We start from the raw sequence: 17,122 nt of genomic DNA on the forward strand, positions 1-17,122 counted from the left end.
CTCCCGCAGAAGACCAAACTTCCTCAATGGCTGCAGAAAGAACTTCCTCTGCCGGGCCTTTTTGAGGACGGAGCTGATGTCGGTCTCCCGCTTCAGGTCTTTGGAAATGGTAGTTCCCAGAAACGTGAAGGTCTCCACGGTTGACACGAGGCTGTTGGATATTGTGAGGGGGGAGCAGTGCTTTGAGGGGGTGTCTCCTAAAGTCCATCGTCACCTCAGCGGTCTTGGGAGCCTTTTGAGGAGAATCTAACGGTCTCGTGTTTGATACAGTCAACACCTCTGCAGTCCATCGGCTGTGGCTGGGAGGGGAAACGTGTTCCCATTTAAGGAGAACAAGGCATCTGGCTAACAGTGTGGTGAAGGCAATAACCATCTGCATGGCTATGGGTCAGTTGTCCTCTCGCAGGATTCCAAGTATAACTGTGAGGGGGTTAGCATCTAAGGAGATATGGACGATATTTTGAGAAGTTTCAAATGTTTCTGTCCAAGAGTCAGTTAACCGGGGACAGGCGCACAGCGTATGAATAAGATTGGCCGGCGATTGTTTACATCTATAGCAAGCATCACTTACATCTGGGGATATTTTTGGCCAGCCTAGCATTCCTGTAGTGAGCTCTGTGGAGGACCGTGCATTGCAGAACGCCGTGCCTTGCACAAATACTAGAAGAGGGGTGAACCAGATTTAAAATGTGTTTCCATTTATCATCAGACAGTCCTGCTCCCAAGTCGCCCTCCCATGTTCTTTTAAGATTCGCAGAGGCATCAGGATTCAGAGAGCATATTAAATTATAAATAACTGGGGAGAGACGTCTTTGATCGAAATCAAGATTCAAAAGGGTGTCAATTTTAGAGTCAGGGGGGGCAACTGGGGAAATAGCTTTTGCACAAAGTGCCTAATCTGAGAAAAACAAAATCCAACAAGGTGGCTATTAGGTAGGCAGGCCAAATTTCAGTGATGGTTCAGCAGAGGAGGAGAAAACCTTGTTGCTTTAAAGATCACTGATACAGGTAATGCCTCTATCAAACCAACTGCAAAATGTGGGGTCGGGGCGAGATTATTGTGAACTGGAGCTAGTGTACAAGACCTATGATAGCCGAAACGTTGTCTAAATTGCATCCATATTTTAATGGAGTGGGTGACAACAGGGGTTTCACTCGGTACTACTGGTCAGAAGAGGTAACTGCGATCATAGCAGAGAGTGCAGTGAAAAATGAGATGATAGCAGCTCCATACGAGTCCAGAGTGGGCATGCACCGACCACCCCACTTTGACCCAATAGAGCAATTTCTGAATATTACATGCCCAGTAATAGTGAATAAAGCTGGGCAGGGCAAAACCACTCATGTCATTGGGAAGCTGGAGAACGACTCTCCAAATGCGGTCTGGTTTTTTTTACCCCCAAAGAAATGAGGGCATTGTTTCTTCCTCATAAACACTGGGACATGTTGGAAAAGGCACACGAATTTAGGTAGGCCATCCGTATTGATCAGACTGACACAACCCGCCAGGAACAGAAGCAGAGTAGACCACATGTTTAAATCGTGGCCTGGAGGCCTGTCCGGGGTGTCTCCCCGCCTGCCGCCTAATGACTGCTAGGAAAGGCTCCAGCATCCCAGCGACCCTGAGAGCAGGATAAGCGGTTTGGATAATGGATGGATGTTATGGAACGACTTGGTAACGAAAACGCTCGGGTAACGAAATCCTGTGATCATTGGTCTAAATGGGAGGAGGAGTGAGCTTGGAATCTCGTCAGTAGACAAGTTGATGGCTTCTGGTGAATCCTGAGCTGGCTTCTCACTTGCTGCGCTTGCTGCACGCTTACGACGCACTGCTGCCCAGTGACACGGCTGCAGGGACCAGCGCTGGCCATGGACCACAACACCCATAACTCCTGCTCAACCTCACAGGGGATGTACACCCACCGTGTCACCTCACACTGTAGTATTCATTACTGGTTACAGTAATACCGTGTCCAGTAACGGGATTTCGCCCATAAAAAAACGCCGCGGATTTTGAAATTCGCCCGTGTGGACCCATGCACACCACACATCCGGGGGTACCCTCTTCTGCAGAATAAAATGACGAACAAAGGACCCACATGTCTTCACATTACCACTGTCCGTGGTTTTATTGGAGGATAACCTGGTCTTGTTCATCCGCTAATGTTGGAACCGGTTCGGTTTTCCTGCAAGACACGCGGTTTCCACAGAAAGAGACGGCAAACTTCGACGCAATCGCAACTTAAGACTCCCTCGAGATCGTCAGACGACGGGTGGAGCGCTGAGAAATGTCGAGCTGCTGAAATGAAATGAAAAGCCACTTTATTTTCCATTGTATTCTTACATGAAATGTGTTCCCTGCAGGTAACCCATCCTGCCGCATAGGAGCAGTGGGCAGCTGCAGCGCCCGGGGACCAACTCCAGTTCTTCTTGCCACTGCCTTGCTCAGGGGCACAGACAGGAGTATTAACCCTAACATGCATGTCTTTTTGATGGTGGGACCTGTAGGAAACCCACGCAGACACACAAGGAGAACATGCAAACTCCACACAGAAAGGACCTGGGACGGCCTGGGGTTCGAACCCAGGGCCTTCTTGCTGTGAGGCAACAGTGCTAACCACCGGGCCACCGTGCCGCCCTAAAGAGACGCTTTGATGCCGGACAACAAAAGACGCACCTCTGATCGCCGTGGAAGAGCCATCTCAAATAAGAGTGGTACCTGGACATAGCTAGTCTTAACGGTGTAGTTGCAAGATTCAGTCTTAGCTTAATTAGTTGGTCTAATTATCTCACGCGAGTAAAGTGTCATTAGTCGAAATCATCCGCGCTCTAGATACAAAGCGATTCCTGTAGTTGCTGTTGCATGGTGCTGGTTGTCAGTTTTATTTTTTTCCTGGGATTTTTCTTCTGTTTGAATCGTCCCTTGTTATCTGAGAAAAGCATTATCGGTTGAATTCGTTCACTACGACTTGACTTGACTTGACTTGACTACTCAGTTGCGCACACTGATCCACACCGAGGAGTTGGGAGACAGACCGTCTACTTTTCTTTTGTTCATTTGCTGCTTTCATTTTTGCTTCTTTGCAAAATTCATTTGGTAGATAGATTGCACATAAGCTTCTCTCTCTCTCTCTCTCTGACTAACTTTTGCCTCAGTCTTATCACACTCCGTTGTGCGCCATCTTCCCACAAGCACCTCTTTCTTTCAGCAAGCTAGCATGCGCATACACACACACACACACACACACACACACACACACACACACACACACACACACACACACTTTCCCGCTCCCGAACACACACCCCAGTCTTACAAATACTCACTGCTACACCCATACAATATTTGCACACCCTCGCTACCTCATACCACCTTTTTGTGCCTCGATCACTACATCGCTGCTCATCATCGATTGTACCTGATCAGTATTAGTTAGGTCATTAGCGTTGATTAGCATTAGTCGATTTTCTTCTATCGATCGTTCTAATAGATGGTTTTCACTGACGTAAGTCTTTGCCCTGCCTGTTTTGTGACACCATCTAAGCCCTCCCTCGCCAATCAAAGTGCTCCGAACGGTGCAGCGTTGGCCTTTCCGTCTACTCGAATGGTTGAATGGTTCAATTATAACTACTGAACACCAAAAATTAATTGGTAATAGTTTTATGAGACCGATTCGCGCGACTGATTTAATAAGACCGCTTTGTTTGATTATTCCCGTCAATTCTAGTAGCTTAATTATAAAACAAACACAAAAATTAATGACATAAATTCATGAGACTGATTTGATAACCCGGTTGCACCCACACGGGGAACCTGCAGAGCCTTCAGCTGGTGCCCCCCCCCCTTCCACTTGTGGTGGTGGTGGTGGTGGGTGGAGGGGCCTTTCACACAACTGTGGCAGCTTTTATTTGGGCTGCATGCTGTGTTCCTGGTAAGTGGGCCTTGTTTCTACTTTCTTGTCCCTTCTCTTTGGTGCCGAGTCCTCTGGCTCAGCAGACGCCGCTAACACATGTAAATCCCCTCTAACTGTTTTAATCTGCCTGACATTTCAAACGGCGGAGGGATTTCTCTTGTTTTTGCCGGCGTCAGGTCCTCGCCTTTATCCCCGCAGGGGGGGGGTTCGTACCCGCTTTCCGGGAACTCTACCTCTGATTGGTTACTCGTTGAGAGAGCGTTCGCCTGGATTCCGGGAAGACCCGCCCCCCCCTACTCTATCTCTGATTGGCTAGCCCCACACTAATCAACGGAGGCGACGAGTGCTAGCCAATCAGAGGCAGAGTTCCCGGAAAACGGGTATGAAATAAAGAGCCCCGCAGTCAAGCCTTTCTCGGCCTCGCTTTCCCTTCAGTGCCGTTGATAATGGCGTCCGTCAACACACCCAGTCCGCTAACATGAGCCTCAAATCCTTTACAACGTGATCCAGTCTGTCCTCTAATTTACCCCTGCTCGGATATAGTTAACACAATTAAATGGCGCACTGAAGGGTCTTTCTCACCGTCAATCCGGGTTAGCGTGCTGTAGTTTTGTCCGCCATGTCCGCTGATCCGCGGCCCTAGCTAGCCATTAGCCATTAGCCGCTAGCCGCTAGCTCCCAGAGAGGACCGTCAGAGACGAACGTACCGTCACGTCGAAACTGATTTAAACCAGGAGCCTCCTGATCTATTATGGGGCGTTCGAATCCCTACGTTGCTATAAATCTAATATTTATTCCGGTTTGGCACTGCTCATACGGTAGCCGAGGAGGGACAAACAGAACGTAATGCGGAAAGCGACGCACAGAATTAACGAGTGCACCGCCACAATGTTGCACACACACACACACACACACACACACGCCCCACACGTGCACAAACAAAGCGTTACACGCGTAATTGTTCTTTGTTTTGAACATTAAACTGGGCGAGGAAAGCTGTTCATGAACAATTAGTCCCCCTTCCTCCTCTTTTTGTGTCCATATCATATACATCAGTGTTTCTCAACCGGGGGTCCGCGGACCCCTAGTGGTCCGTGGTGTAATTGCAAGGGGTCCGTGAAAATAAAATATCTTTAAAAAAAAGATCCTATGACATTTATAGAAATAGGATTATTTTACTCAAATGTGACTGAGACCTTTATCTACCGAAACTATAAAGGGTAACAGGACTTTGTTCTCTAATTACATCTGTTTCACAAGTGTAATCTATTGTATTTTAATAAGAGATCTCGCTCCCGTTTGCATTGTTAAAAGTTACTGCATAAAAATTCTGTTGTTACATATATCTGAAAGTTACTGAATACATATTCTGTTTTGTTACATATATCTGAAAGTTACTGAACACATATTCTGTTTTGTTACATATATCTGAAAGTTACTGAACACATATTCTGTTTTGTTACATATATCTGAAAGTTACTGAATACATATTCTGTTTTGTTACATATATCTGAAAGTTACTGCATAAGAATTCTGTTTTGTTACATATATCTAAGTTACAACTGAAAGCTCTTATTTTTGCCCCAAAGAGTGAATAAATGCTATAATGCAATTTAAAATGCAGTTTCTACTGTTTCTACAAATTGCAACCCCCCTCTCCCAAGATCAGGTGGAGGGGTCCTCAGGGTAGATCACAAATACGCAGGGGGTCCAGGACCCCAAAAAGGTTGAGAACCACTGATATACATGTTGCTTTTAGTCCCATACTTGTAACCGGAAATCAACTGTATTGCGTTGCTGCCATCTAGTGGCCGAGCGCTGACACAACCCAAAAATTGATTAGGACGTCAAATGCAACAGCGAGGGCTCTCGCTCTCTCTCTCTCTCTCTCTCTCTCTCTCTCTCTCTCTCTCTCTCTCTCTCTCTCTCTCTCTCTCTCTCTCCCTCTGCAGCAGTTTGTATGCCCTCTTTTGCATTAACATGCATGTCCATACAAAAGTACAACGAGGACAATCTCTTGGTGGAATCCAATGTCATTTTCACAACGAATCTCTGCAAAAGGATGGAATGATTTACAAAACAAAGCATCTTTTTTTTTTAATTCTATTTTTATCCGAGAAGATATTTTGATGAGTTTAGCATAAATTCTCCTTTTCAACTTTTGCCCCGTTTCCCATTCCCAGGTGTGGCTGTGGAACAGAGAGAACACACCGCCGCGTCCCCCCGAGCTCCTTCTGCTGCGATGAGCATCTTGCATCGCCCTTAAGCAAGGCACTAAAGCACTTAACAGTTGTTCGCCCAGATGGAGGGGAGCATAAATCATTCAGCCCGCCCCTGCACACACTTATTTCAGTTTTGAACAAGGTGACTTTCCGCTTGCCAGGCCGCTTCTAATAAACGAGATTTTAAAAAGGCTGTCGTCATCGCCGCACCCAACAGATTTATGGCGCGTGCGCCTCGGTGACGGGCGGCTCAAAAGTAAACACACGTGGGCGCCCCGAATATCCATGACATACAGACGCACACACACACACAGACAAGCATACAAATAGACTGGCGCTAACACACATACACACACGCAGCAACCCACCGGCATGGTTAAACACACCTACATATTCACGTGTACACACTGACACACATCATGGAACAAAGACAGAGACACACAGAGACTCCAGAGGACGCACACACACAGGCACACACACAGGCACACATGCACAAACACAGACCTTTGGACAAACACACACACACACACCCAGAGGCCACTGGCCATCACATTCACACAGCCTCATATCGCACACACACACACACACACACACACACACACACACACACACACACACACACACACACACACACACACACACACACACACACACACACACACACACACACACACACACACACACACACACACACACACACTTGAACAAATTGCATGGGTCTGAGATTGTGCCCCTCTAGTGTCTCAATACTGCCGGTCTTATCGTGCACATTCACTTGTGCAAACAGACTCATGCACATAAGACACGCACACGCACATCAGTCACAGCCGAGGCGCCGTGCTGACAGACGAGGAGCGTTCAGCCGGTGGAGGTGGATTTTATTTTATTTTATTTATTTTTTTCAGGTATTAAAGGGATTTAGCGAGGCGTGAACGCCGTCTCTGCTCGCCATGATCCCGTATTTCATCAACACCACCGGGACGAACACACAGGGTAAGCGCCGGTCTGCCTCCGCGTATTTAGATCGTCTCAGGCAGGTGAGTCCTGATGTGTGCAGGCTTAAGGTGATAATGTGCCGTGACCAGGAGCGATAGGAGGGTCAAATGACAGAGTAGATGGACAACGCCACACGCCGGCATCACAGACACGACTGCGTGTCATGTCAGGTGCAGGGAGGACAGGCACACGGTCGTAACAGCAGCGGCAGGTGATTCAGGGGGGGTTGCTATATCTGACATTGTGTGTGTGTGTGTGGTTTACTGGTTGTGTTGGCGTGTCATGAGTTACAAACTGACTCTGTGGTTTAAGTAGTGTTGGGCCATAGGGCACACCGAGTACCAAAGAGTGTTTTAATTGTTTTCTTCATCTGGTCAGTTAGAATTGAAGTTGATAGTAAACTTGACCGTTACATTTTGGGCCAATTTCCAAATTAATACCGGATGATTTAAAAAAAAAAATCTATCCAATCTTGCTGAGTATGTGTCTTAAAATATGCCCTTTTTCTCTTTCAGTGATCAAGTTGGCTGAGAGAGAGAGAGAGAGAGAGAGAGAGAGAGAGAGAGAGAGAGAGAGAGAGAGAGAGAGAGGTACAGAACAGTCGCAAGAGAGAGAGGGGTAGAGAGAAAGAGATAGAGTTAGCAAGAGAGAGAGGTACAGAGAGGTAGTGAGAGAGAGAGGGAGAGAGAGAGAGAGAGAGAGAGGTAGAGGTAGAGAGAGGTACAGAGAAAGAGAGAGAGGTAGCAAGAGAGAGAGGTACAGAGAGGTAGTGATAGAGAGAGAGAGAGAGAGAGAGAGAGAGAGAGAGAGAGAGAGAGAGAGAGAGAGAGAGAGAGGTAGAGGTAGAGAGGTACAGAGAAAGAGAGAGAGGTAGCAAGAGAGAGAGGTACAGAGAGGTAGTGAGAGAGAGGTAGAGAGAGGTAGCAAGAGAGAGAGAGGTAGCAAGAGAGAGAGGTAGAGAGAGGTAGCAAGAGAGAGAGAGGTAGAGAGAGGTAGTGAGAGAGAGAGAGGTAGAGAGAGAGGTAGTGAGAGAGAGGTAGCGAGACAGAGGTAGCGAGAGAGAGAGAGGTAGAGAGAGGTAGCAAGAGAGAGAGAGGTAGAGAGAGGTAGCAAGAGAGAGAGAGGTAGAGAGAGGTAGCAAGAGAGAGAGAGGTAGAGAGAGGTAGCAAGAGAGAGAGAGGTAGCGAGAGAGAGAGGTAGAGAGAGGTAGTGAGAGAGAGAGAGGTAGAGAGAGAGGTAGTGAGAGAGAGGTAGCGAGAGAGAGAGAGGTAGAGAGAGAGGTAGTGAGAGAGAGGTAGCGAGAGAGAGGTAGCAAGAGAGAAAGGTACAGAGAGGTAGCGAGAGAGAGAGAGGTGGCAAGAGAGGTAGAGAGAGGTAGAGATAGGTAGAGAGAGAGAGAGAGAGAGAGAGAGAGAGGTAGCGATAGGTAGAGATAGGTAGAGAGATAGCGATAGAGAGGTAGAGATGGGTAGAGAGAGAGAGGTAGAGATGGGTAGAGAGAGAGAGGTAGAGATAGGTAGAGAGAGAGAGAGAGAGAGAGAGAGAGAGAGAGAGAGAGAGAGAGAGAGAGAGAGAGAGAGAGAGAGGTAGAGATAGGTAGAGATAGGTAGAGAGATAGCGATAGAGAGGTAGAGATGGGTAGAGAGAGAGAGAGGTAGAGATAGGTAGAGAGGTAGAGAGAGAGAGGTAGAGATAGTTAGAGAGAGAGAGGTAGAGATGGGTAGAGAGAGAGAGGTAGAGAGAGAGAGAGAGAGGTAGAGATAGGTAGAGAGGTAGAGAGAGAGGCGTAGAGGTAGACAGTCTGTGTTGAGATCAAATTGGGGCTAAGCGTTACCTTCCGCTCAGCTTGGTCAAATCAATTCCCCGCCTCTGATTAAATGTAAACACAGGCTGTCGTTTGAGAAGCGATAGATCAGCAGTCCCAGGTTTTATTGTTCGCTGCAGAAATTCGAGGAGTCCCTTCCTGGAGACGCCAGTGGTCCTTGGAGACGGCTGGGCTCCGGCTCTATTGTAAATCTAAATGGCCCCTGCAGTGAGTGGGCGAAGGGTCCTCGCGGTATGAAGTCCCCTCGGTGGGAGCACTGCTTACCGGCGGACTCCATAAAACAAGACTACTGTGCAAGACCGTTTATAAGAGCCACCTTAACTCATGGCTGTGCAGAACAACTGCCATGGAGGCTTCGGCTAAAGTCACATGGGTCTGAAGGAGGCCCGAAGCATTCGGCTCAAATCAAATTGAGTAGGAACGACGTTGTGAAATGTAGCATCCATGAGAGCTGACAAACCATATACGCAACATCTTGTTTTTGCCTTGCAGTCTTTCCGCTGACTGGTCTTTGCATATAAATGCAAAATATTGATAAGTGGGGGGGAGGGGGGCGCTGTAATCTAACGCACAGGACACGCAGGCTTTGACTAATACAGTAAGCTGTTGTCAAGACCAGTAGTTTACGAACAAAAATGGCCACGCACACATTTCCTTCTCCCCAGGCTGTTAAATTAAATGTCTGTACGCCACTCCGGAAATGAATGACAACTTCACCACCAGCCGCCATACAAACTGCCATAGGGTTAATAGGCAGCTCTCTGATTGGCCGATTAAAGAATTGGCCAGTTGGATTGCAGAATACTAGATGGGCTGGGATTTTCAGGCAGTTAGACAGGTTTGTATTGGCCACGAGCCTTCTTTACATCAGGGTAGTGGAGTATTTGAAAATAACTGTGTGTGTGTGTGTGTGTGTGTGTGTCTGTATGTGTGTGTGTCTGTGTGTGTGTGTGTGTGTGTGTTAAGCTTCTGAGAGCGCCAGTATTGGTTCTGCATTGGTGGCGCAACAATACAGCGAGGGTCAAAGGGTTCAGACAAGCAAAGGAAAGTGGCTGAGCTTCAAGTTGGTTCACTTTTCTTCCAATGACAAACCCGCATTGTTGGGATTCAGTAAGCAACATTAACGCGTCCGTGTGCGCGAGACAAAACAAACGCCGAGGCCTGCTTGCAAGGGCGGCTCTAGACTAATGGGGGCCCTGGGGGCGAATCAATTATTAATGCAGCCAATAAGAACTTGGGCATTGCTCTCTTTGTTTCTTCAGGGTCAGAAATGCATTAAAGATGCGTGAGGCAAGCTGGGCCATTTCCTATTCAGTGCATAATGAGTGCCGGTTATGCCTGTTTGAATCCCAATCCGTTTTATTTGCCGAGTAACTTTTCACATATCAGGAGTCTGACTTGAAAGTAGCAAATTCCCGATCAACTGATTATAGAAAACAATAAAGCATCAAAAAAATGAACACAGATTAAGGCATATTACTGCTCATGTTCATTAACACTACATACTGTAGCGAATTCGGGGGACAAGGCAACCGCAGAAAGTGCCGCGGCCGGGAAGCGAACCCGTATCGCAGGAGACGTCGCTAACCGCTCGACTAAAGGGTCAGACCCGTTAGCCAAGGGCTATCGAGCCTATTCATCCGTGATCGTCACATTGCCTCCCCAGCCGGACCGTCACAGCCGGGGCGCGAACCCGTGGCTCTCGCACCACAGGCAACAACGTTAACCAGTCGACTAAAGGGTCCGACCCATTAGCCGGCGGCCAGCGTGTCTACTTATCCATGCACGTTATTGCCAAATAACCCAGCCGTTGCGTTTTGCCACTCCGTCAGCCATAATGGGGTCAGACTCTGACAAGCTGGCTCTTCAGCCGGAGCGGTGGGTGCATGGATGTAGGTGTGATAGTAGATCCGTGGGTCGGTGTGGCTTTGAGCCTCTGAAAGCGGTGCTCTTCGTTTCTAAACGGTAAGAGAAGCCTCCCAAGGGCGTGGGGTTTTTTTTTCGTACCCGTTTTCCGAGAACTCTGCCTCTGATTGGCTAGTACTCGTTGAGAGAGCGTTCACCGGGATTCCGGGAAGACCCGCCCCTACTCTATCTCTGATTGGCTAACCCTAGCCAACCTAATCAACGGAGACAACGAGTACTAGCCAATCAGAGGCAGAGTTCCCGGAAAACGGGTACGGAAAAAAAATCGCGCCACCGGAGCGAATTTACGAACGCACCCTTCCGCCACCGTGCGTCACACAACTCCGTCCGGCCGGTGCGTTAGCCGCGCATGTAAAGCTAGCTAACGTGGAAGGAGTCGATGCCTGTCCTCCATCCGATCGACTCGGCACTTGGCGGGCGTGTTGCTGAGGACCCGCGGTGTGCCGAGTGTGAAGTAGTATTTCGAAACGCGCGGTTCTCCAGAAAGCTGCGAGCAGGAAAGTTTTCCGGGAACTTGAGTCATAACTTTTGACTCGCTGCTTCGGCTTCTCCACTTCCCGTGGAGTCGGCAAGCGGGAACGCCGACAGCGCCATTCTGCCATTGCAACCCGCGTTGTGGTCAAAGGGGGGGATTACACCCGTCGTCCTCCAAGCGTCAAGCGTGTTTGGACGAGCGGTTCTCAAGCCACGTCGCGCTCCAGAAAGGCACGTTTTGAGTGGGCCCTGCACTAGTTTGGGGAAAATGATTGGAAATAAAACAATTTATGGATTTCTGATTGCCCCCCTTTTTGATATTTCTGTTCAATGCTTTACTCATGTGCCACGATAATGTAATGTTTTTGAGTTGAAATAGCTTCATGGGGGGGGGGGGGGTTCCCAAGCAAATATTGATACCCGTGGTTAATTGCGATCAATTAATCAGCATATCATGTAATTACTTCGATTAAAATTTTAACTGATTGACAGCCCTAATATATATATATATAACTTTGTTAAAAGAAACACTCAACTCAATATATAGTTGTTCTCTGTACATTAGACTTCATTTCTATGTATAAAACAAGTGCATGTATTAGACAACATAAAGTCAGATAGGTTTGCAGCAGCCAAACAAATTCTATATCCCCATATGCACTGTTCTTTTGTGACAAGTTCACAAAGATACAAAACATATTATCACTCTTTATAAAAGGCAATAGAGGCGGACAGATTTCTATAGCAAGACAACATGAACTACTAGGGAAACATGAAATGTTTCAATATGTTTGACCCAGATGTTTTTTCCCCACTCTCGAACCGGACTCCTGTTCTGTTACTTGACAGATCAAGGCTTATTGAGAAGTTCCTTTTGTCTCATTTCTTTCATTTCTCAGAGCCGTTCTTGGAGTACCTGAACCAGACGAAAGCCTTCTGCAGCCAGTTTGAGAATGGACAGTGGTACTGCTATATCCTGCTGGTGCTCTTCACCTTCGCCTTGCCCGTGGGCATCCTGGGCAACGTGGTGGCGCTGGTCAGCTACACCTGCTTCCGGAAGAGCTGCAGCACCAACAACGTGTTCCTCTTAAACCTGGCGCTGTGCGACTCTGCCTGGATTCTCACGCTCCCCTTCAACATCTACTTCAGCTTGGAGGGCCCCTATCTCCAAGACGTCCAGATCTTCTGCCAACTCAAGAAGATCTTCTTCAACATCAACATATATGGCAGCATCCTCTTCCTCACCCTCGTCAGCTTCGACCGCTACGCCGGCACCGTCCACCCCATCAGCTCACTCCGGTGGTGGGACGTGGGCAAAGCCAAGGTGTGCTCAGTGTGCGTTTGGATCATCATTCTCCTGGGCTCCATCCCCGACCTTTTCGTGACCTTTGCTGTCCGCCGCCCCGGCAACGTCAACGTGTGCATGGACCACATCCAAGGCCCCTTCATTTACGTCAAGACCATCACCATCATCCGCACCTTGGTGGGCTTCGTCTTACCGTTCGCTGTCATGGTATGGTTCTACATGATGACGTTGCGGGTGTTGCGGCACCGTCCAAAGAGCAGGAGGTGCAGGGGAGGGCAAGGGGAGGGGCGGCGGCTGGTGGGGAAGCCGCTGTGGCTCATCACGGCCGCCCTGCTGGTATTCATGGTGTCCTTCCTGCCCTACCACGTCATGGTCATCACCCTCGTGTTCATGAGGATCCGTGGCCAGGTGACGCCGGCCAACACCAGCGTCCTCTACGCCTCCTACGAGTTCTTCGAGGCCATGTGCAGCGTTAGCAGCTGTCTGGACCCGGTGCTGTTCATCCTGGCCAGTGAGAGGTTCCATAAGAAGTTGGTGAACCTGAAGAGGGGACGTTACATGAGGCTGTGCTGCAAAGTCAGCAGGAGGGTAGGGGTGATCGGATGATTGACAGCTGCAGAAATGATGGCCGATTGTAATAGCTAGATTTAATTCATTAACCTTAGCGCCCTCGGCCATGTCCCACAGAGGCACGGACCAATGATGTTTTATGGTATGAGCATCGCAGGTGAAGGTGGCAGATTGGTGGTAAATGTTAATAGCATTTTTGTGGAATTGATGAGAATTCAAAATTCAAAATATTGGACCAATGTTGAAATACGTCATGTTTCCTGTTGTCGCTGTCCTCTACAGAACAATGGCAGCACATGCCAATACAAATTGTACCTTTCAAGACAATGTGCATCTTGCTTCCATACTGTGATGTCTTTCCACCTTAAACGGGATATTAGGGCCGGACAGAGCGTAAGAAGGGATGTCATTTGACTGGGTGGTGCAAAACATCAGTGCAGTGCAGTGCATGGCGCAGTGGTTAGCGCGGTCGCCTCGCAGCAGGAAGGTCCTGGGTTCAAGCCCCGGGGTTGTCCAACCTTGGGGGTCGTCCCAGGTTGTCCTCTGTCTGGAGTTTCTATGTTCTCCCTGTGTCTAAGTGGGTTTGCTCCTGGTGCTCCGGTTTCCTCCCACAGTAGGTCAGGTGAATCAGCCTTACTAAATTGTCCCTGGGGGGGAATGTGTTGACCCTGTGATGGCCTGGCGGCCTGTCCAGGGTGTCTCCCCGCCTGCCGCCCAATGACTGCTGGGATAGGCTCCAGCACCCCGTGACCCCAACTGGGATAAGCGGCTTGGATACTGGATGGTGCAAAAGATTTCATAATATTACTGGCTTGAATGTTGCTCCCCTGCCCGCTCACACTTGGTGACACAATTGTTTCACAAGAAGTTAAGGTCATTGGATTTTGCTGCAAATTAAATAAACCTGAATTTTTGTCTTTTTTTATGTTGTTTTGTAGGTGCATGTATGTAGTATGCATAATATGTAGGCGCGGCAAGGCTTAGGAGGTAGAGTGGGTGGTCTAGTAACCGGAAGGTCGCTGGTTGGATCCCCGGCTCCTCCGGAGAGCGTGCCGAGGTGTCCTTGAGCAAGACACTGAACCCCTAACTGCTCCTGATGAGCAGGTGGGTGCCTTGCATGGCGGCCTCCACCGTCAGTGTGTGAATGTGTGTGTGAATGGGTGGATGTGAGGCGTACACTGTAAAGCACTTTCAGTGGTCGGTAGACTAGAAAAGCACTATACAAATGCAGTCCATTTACCAATATGACTGGAGAAATGTGCTAACATGGGGGAAAAAAATCTATTTTGATTTCACATTTTAATTTAGAAAAAATCATTTTGCACAAGGAACCCCTCAAGTTTTTCCTCCCTTTGCACCAGCACATCACTTTTGGTGTGCAGATTAGCACTTTGCATGTCGAGCCCTAAAAAGCACATAAGAATTAGTTTGGATTGATGTTCAACTTCAGACTTACTTGTGCAGTCCACTTAACCAAATTTATGTTGTCTTTCTGAAAAATATGGGGACACATTGGCAGTGACGGCTGTAATGGTTTGGTTTTTTTTTTATCGCTGTGTATTTTGAAATCAGCCAACAGCCCGCCGCTGACCACTAGCAGAGATTGAGATTGTGAGTCGACAGTTGATTAAAAGTTTTCCCTTACAAATTAAATCTAAATCTCATTTGAGATGAAAACGTCTGGCTTTTTCAATGTTGTAATTCATCAATTTGATCCATTCGTTACAAGTGGTCAAAAAACACGTGGTCCACTCGGAGGCGTAGGCGGACAAGAGGTCAACTCCGGAACTGGGTGATAAGAGAGAATCGAAACAAAACATGAAATCAATTCTATTTTTCCATTTCCAACGTGAGCAGGGCTGACTCCTGCCTCTGTATTATCATCCCAGCCCTGCAGACAAGCCTCACAAACACCTGATCAAATATTTTGCCTGCGTCGTGCAGCGAGCTGGACGCTCCACATGGAAAAGGAGATCATAACACAACAGTCCTGGTGAGGCAAGCAAACACGGGGCTTTGAAAAAACCCAAAATGAGACTCGGGCTGGCCACCGGTGACACCTTGACATCCTTATTGACTCTGGAGATGCTGACAACAGGTGCTTCCAGTCACGACCGATGCCTCGGCTGCGAAAGCTGTGACACTTCACATGCAGCATGAGACGTGAGGGGAGCCATTTTACTGTGTTATCATGTATTCGCTGCAAAGCACTACTCACAAAAAATTAGTAGTGCTTATTTGCCAAGTACTAGTCACTATTCCAGTTTTCACTTGACCCTATTGAAGTCATTAGTTGCTAAAAATTAGATACTAAGTCTAATGAAATAAGCGCGGTACTATTTTGATTATGACTAGTCACGTTTCTCTTACTAGTAACAATTCAATAAACGCTAGTTCTTTTATCTTAGTTACTAGTTTAGCTGCTGTTTAGTTACTTATTTTACTTACTAACTTATTCAGTTTAGTTACTTAGTTTAGTTACTAACTTATTCAGTTTAGTTACTTGGTTTAGTTACTAATTTGCTTTTATGAACAATTAAACACTCGTTCTTTAATTTTATTTACTAGTAACTAATTTAAAAGGCACCAGTCATTATTCTAATATATTGTAGCGAATTCGAGAGGCAACCACAGGAACTGCCGCGGCCGGGACGCGAACCCGTATCGCGAGCGGTTAGCGATGTCTCTCGCGGTGCCGGCGATACGGGTTCGCGTCCCGGGCGCGGCAGTTCCTGTGGCTGCCTCCCGAATTCGCTACAATATATATACATTATTTTATTTTTGCAACCAGTAACTTCACAACAGTGACAAGTGTTTTAAAAAAAAGTACGAGTCCAATTTTAGTGACTAGTGCCTAAACAGCCTGTAGTGTGGTAAGGCGTTTTATCATTTATTCATAGTAATGCACTAGTACTGATTCTTTAAACGCTAGTCGCTATTCTGACTGTCACTTGTCGCTACTGCAAAGTCACTAGTTACTAAAAAATAGCTACTTTGTCTCAAAGTGTATTTTTACTAGTTTCTAAGATAACACTACAGGTCATTATAAAGCAATCACTAGAAACTATCTATTAATGCTAGTGAAACCTTTTCAAAATGTTTAGCTTCCGGTTTTATCATCTATACTTTACTGTTTCGACTTTTTGTAAACACACGGTAAAAATGGTTTATAAGACAGACTATGATACAAACTCGGTTATGACTTAAAAGAATGATTGAGAATAAAGAGATCACACCGCTAAGCGATCTGCCACTGAACACAACACCCTCGTCATGGAGGCTTTCAGGAACGCCGCCATTGAAACTGCGCGGGCGTCTCGGAGAAATCCCCGGATGTCGTGCGTAATGCTCTGACGTTACGTCGGGGCGGCAGCTCGTCACGTCAAGCGTTTTTTAAAAGGGCCCTGTTACAGTTCCGCTTGGACAAGAGAAGGAAACGCGGTGATTAGGAGGAAAGGGATGGAGATATGGCAGAAAAGGCGGGAGGGAGACCAGGAAGGAAGGAGGCATTACAAAATACAAACGTCTGTCACAACAAAGACCTAAGGAACAGAGGGGAGGAGGTCACCGCAACACGACTAAGACTGGATCACGCAGGCGCTTTGTTTGTCATGGGGGGGGGAGGGGAGGTGGGAGAACAGTGGAGTTAAAGAAAACACGGAAGAGGATAAAGTGCGAGAGGCGGGACGGGATTGGAATCTGATGGGGATACTGGGGCCAGAGGGAGAGGGAGGATTAAGATCACCAGGAAGGCACTCTTTACTTTCTTACGTGACACAGGGTTGATGGGTAGAATTTAAGAAATAGGGTAAAATTATATGTTACACACTCTTGGACAGTAGGTGGCGGTGTGCAACTGAAAGCGGTTTGCGAGCCACCAGTTAACCGA

The 17,122-nt window shown here is 47.5% G+C and overlaps 2 protein-coding genes across 2 annotated transcripts in view; one reads left to right on the forward strand and one right to left on the reverse strand.

The window, feature by feature from the left end:
* Nucleotides 1–1,887, reverse strand: part of tmem117 (transmembrane protein 117) — an 18,321-nt gene extending 16,434 nt beyond the window's left edge. Inside the window, exons 1-2 of the mRNA XM_056281706.1 lie at nt 1,800–1,887; nt 572–660 (exon numbers count right to left, since the gene is read on the reverse strand). Coding sequence (XP_056137681.1) covers nt 572–660; nt 1,800–1,887 — 177 coding nt within the window. The remainder of the gene's footprint in view (nt 1–571; nt 661–1,799) is intronic.
* Nucleotides 1,888–10,794: 8,907 nt separating this feature from the next.
* LOC130113992 (P2Y purinoceptor 1-like) lies at nt 10,795–13,269 on the forward strand. Its single transcript, XM_056281708.1, has 2 exons — nt 10,795–10,922; nt 12,207–13,269. Exons 1-2 carry the CDS (start codon nt 10,795–10,797, stop codon nt 13,267–13,269), a joined length of 1,191 nt encoding a protein of 396 aa, XP_056137683.1.
* The last annotated feature ends 3,853 nt before the right edge of the window (nt 13,270–17,122 follow it).

Source organism: Lampris incognitus, chromosome 6, assembly GCF_029633865.1.
Source record: "Lampris incognitus isolate fLamInc1 chromosome 6, fLamInc1.hap2, whole genome shotgun sequence".
NCBI classification, from domain to species: domain Eukaryota; kingdom Metazoa; phylum Chordata; class Actinopteri; order Lampriformes; family Lampridae; genus Lampris; species Lampris incognitus.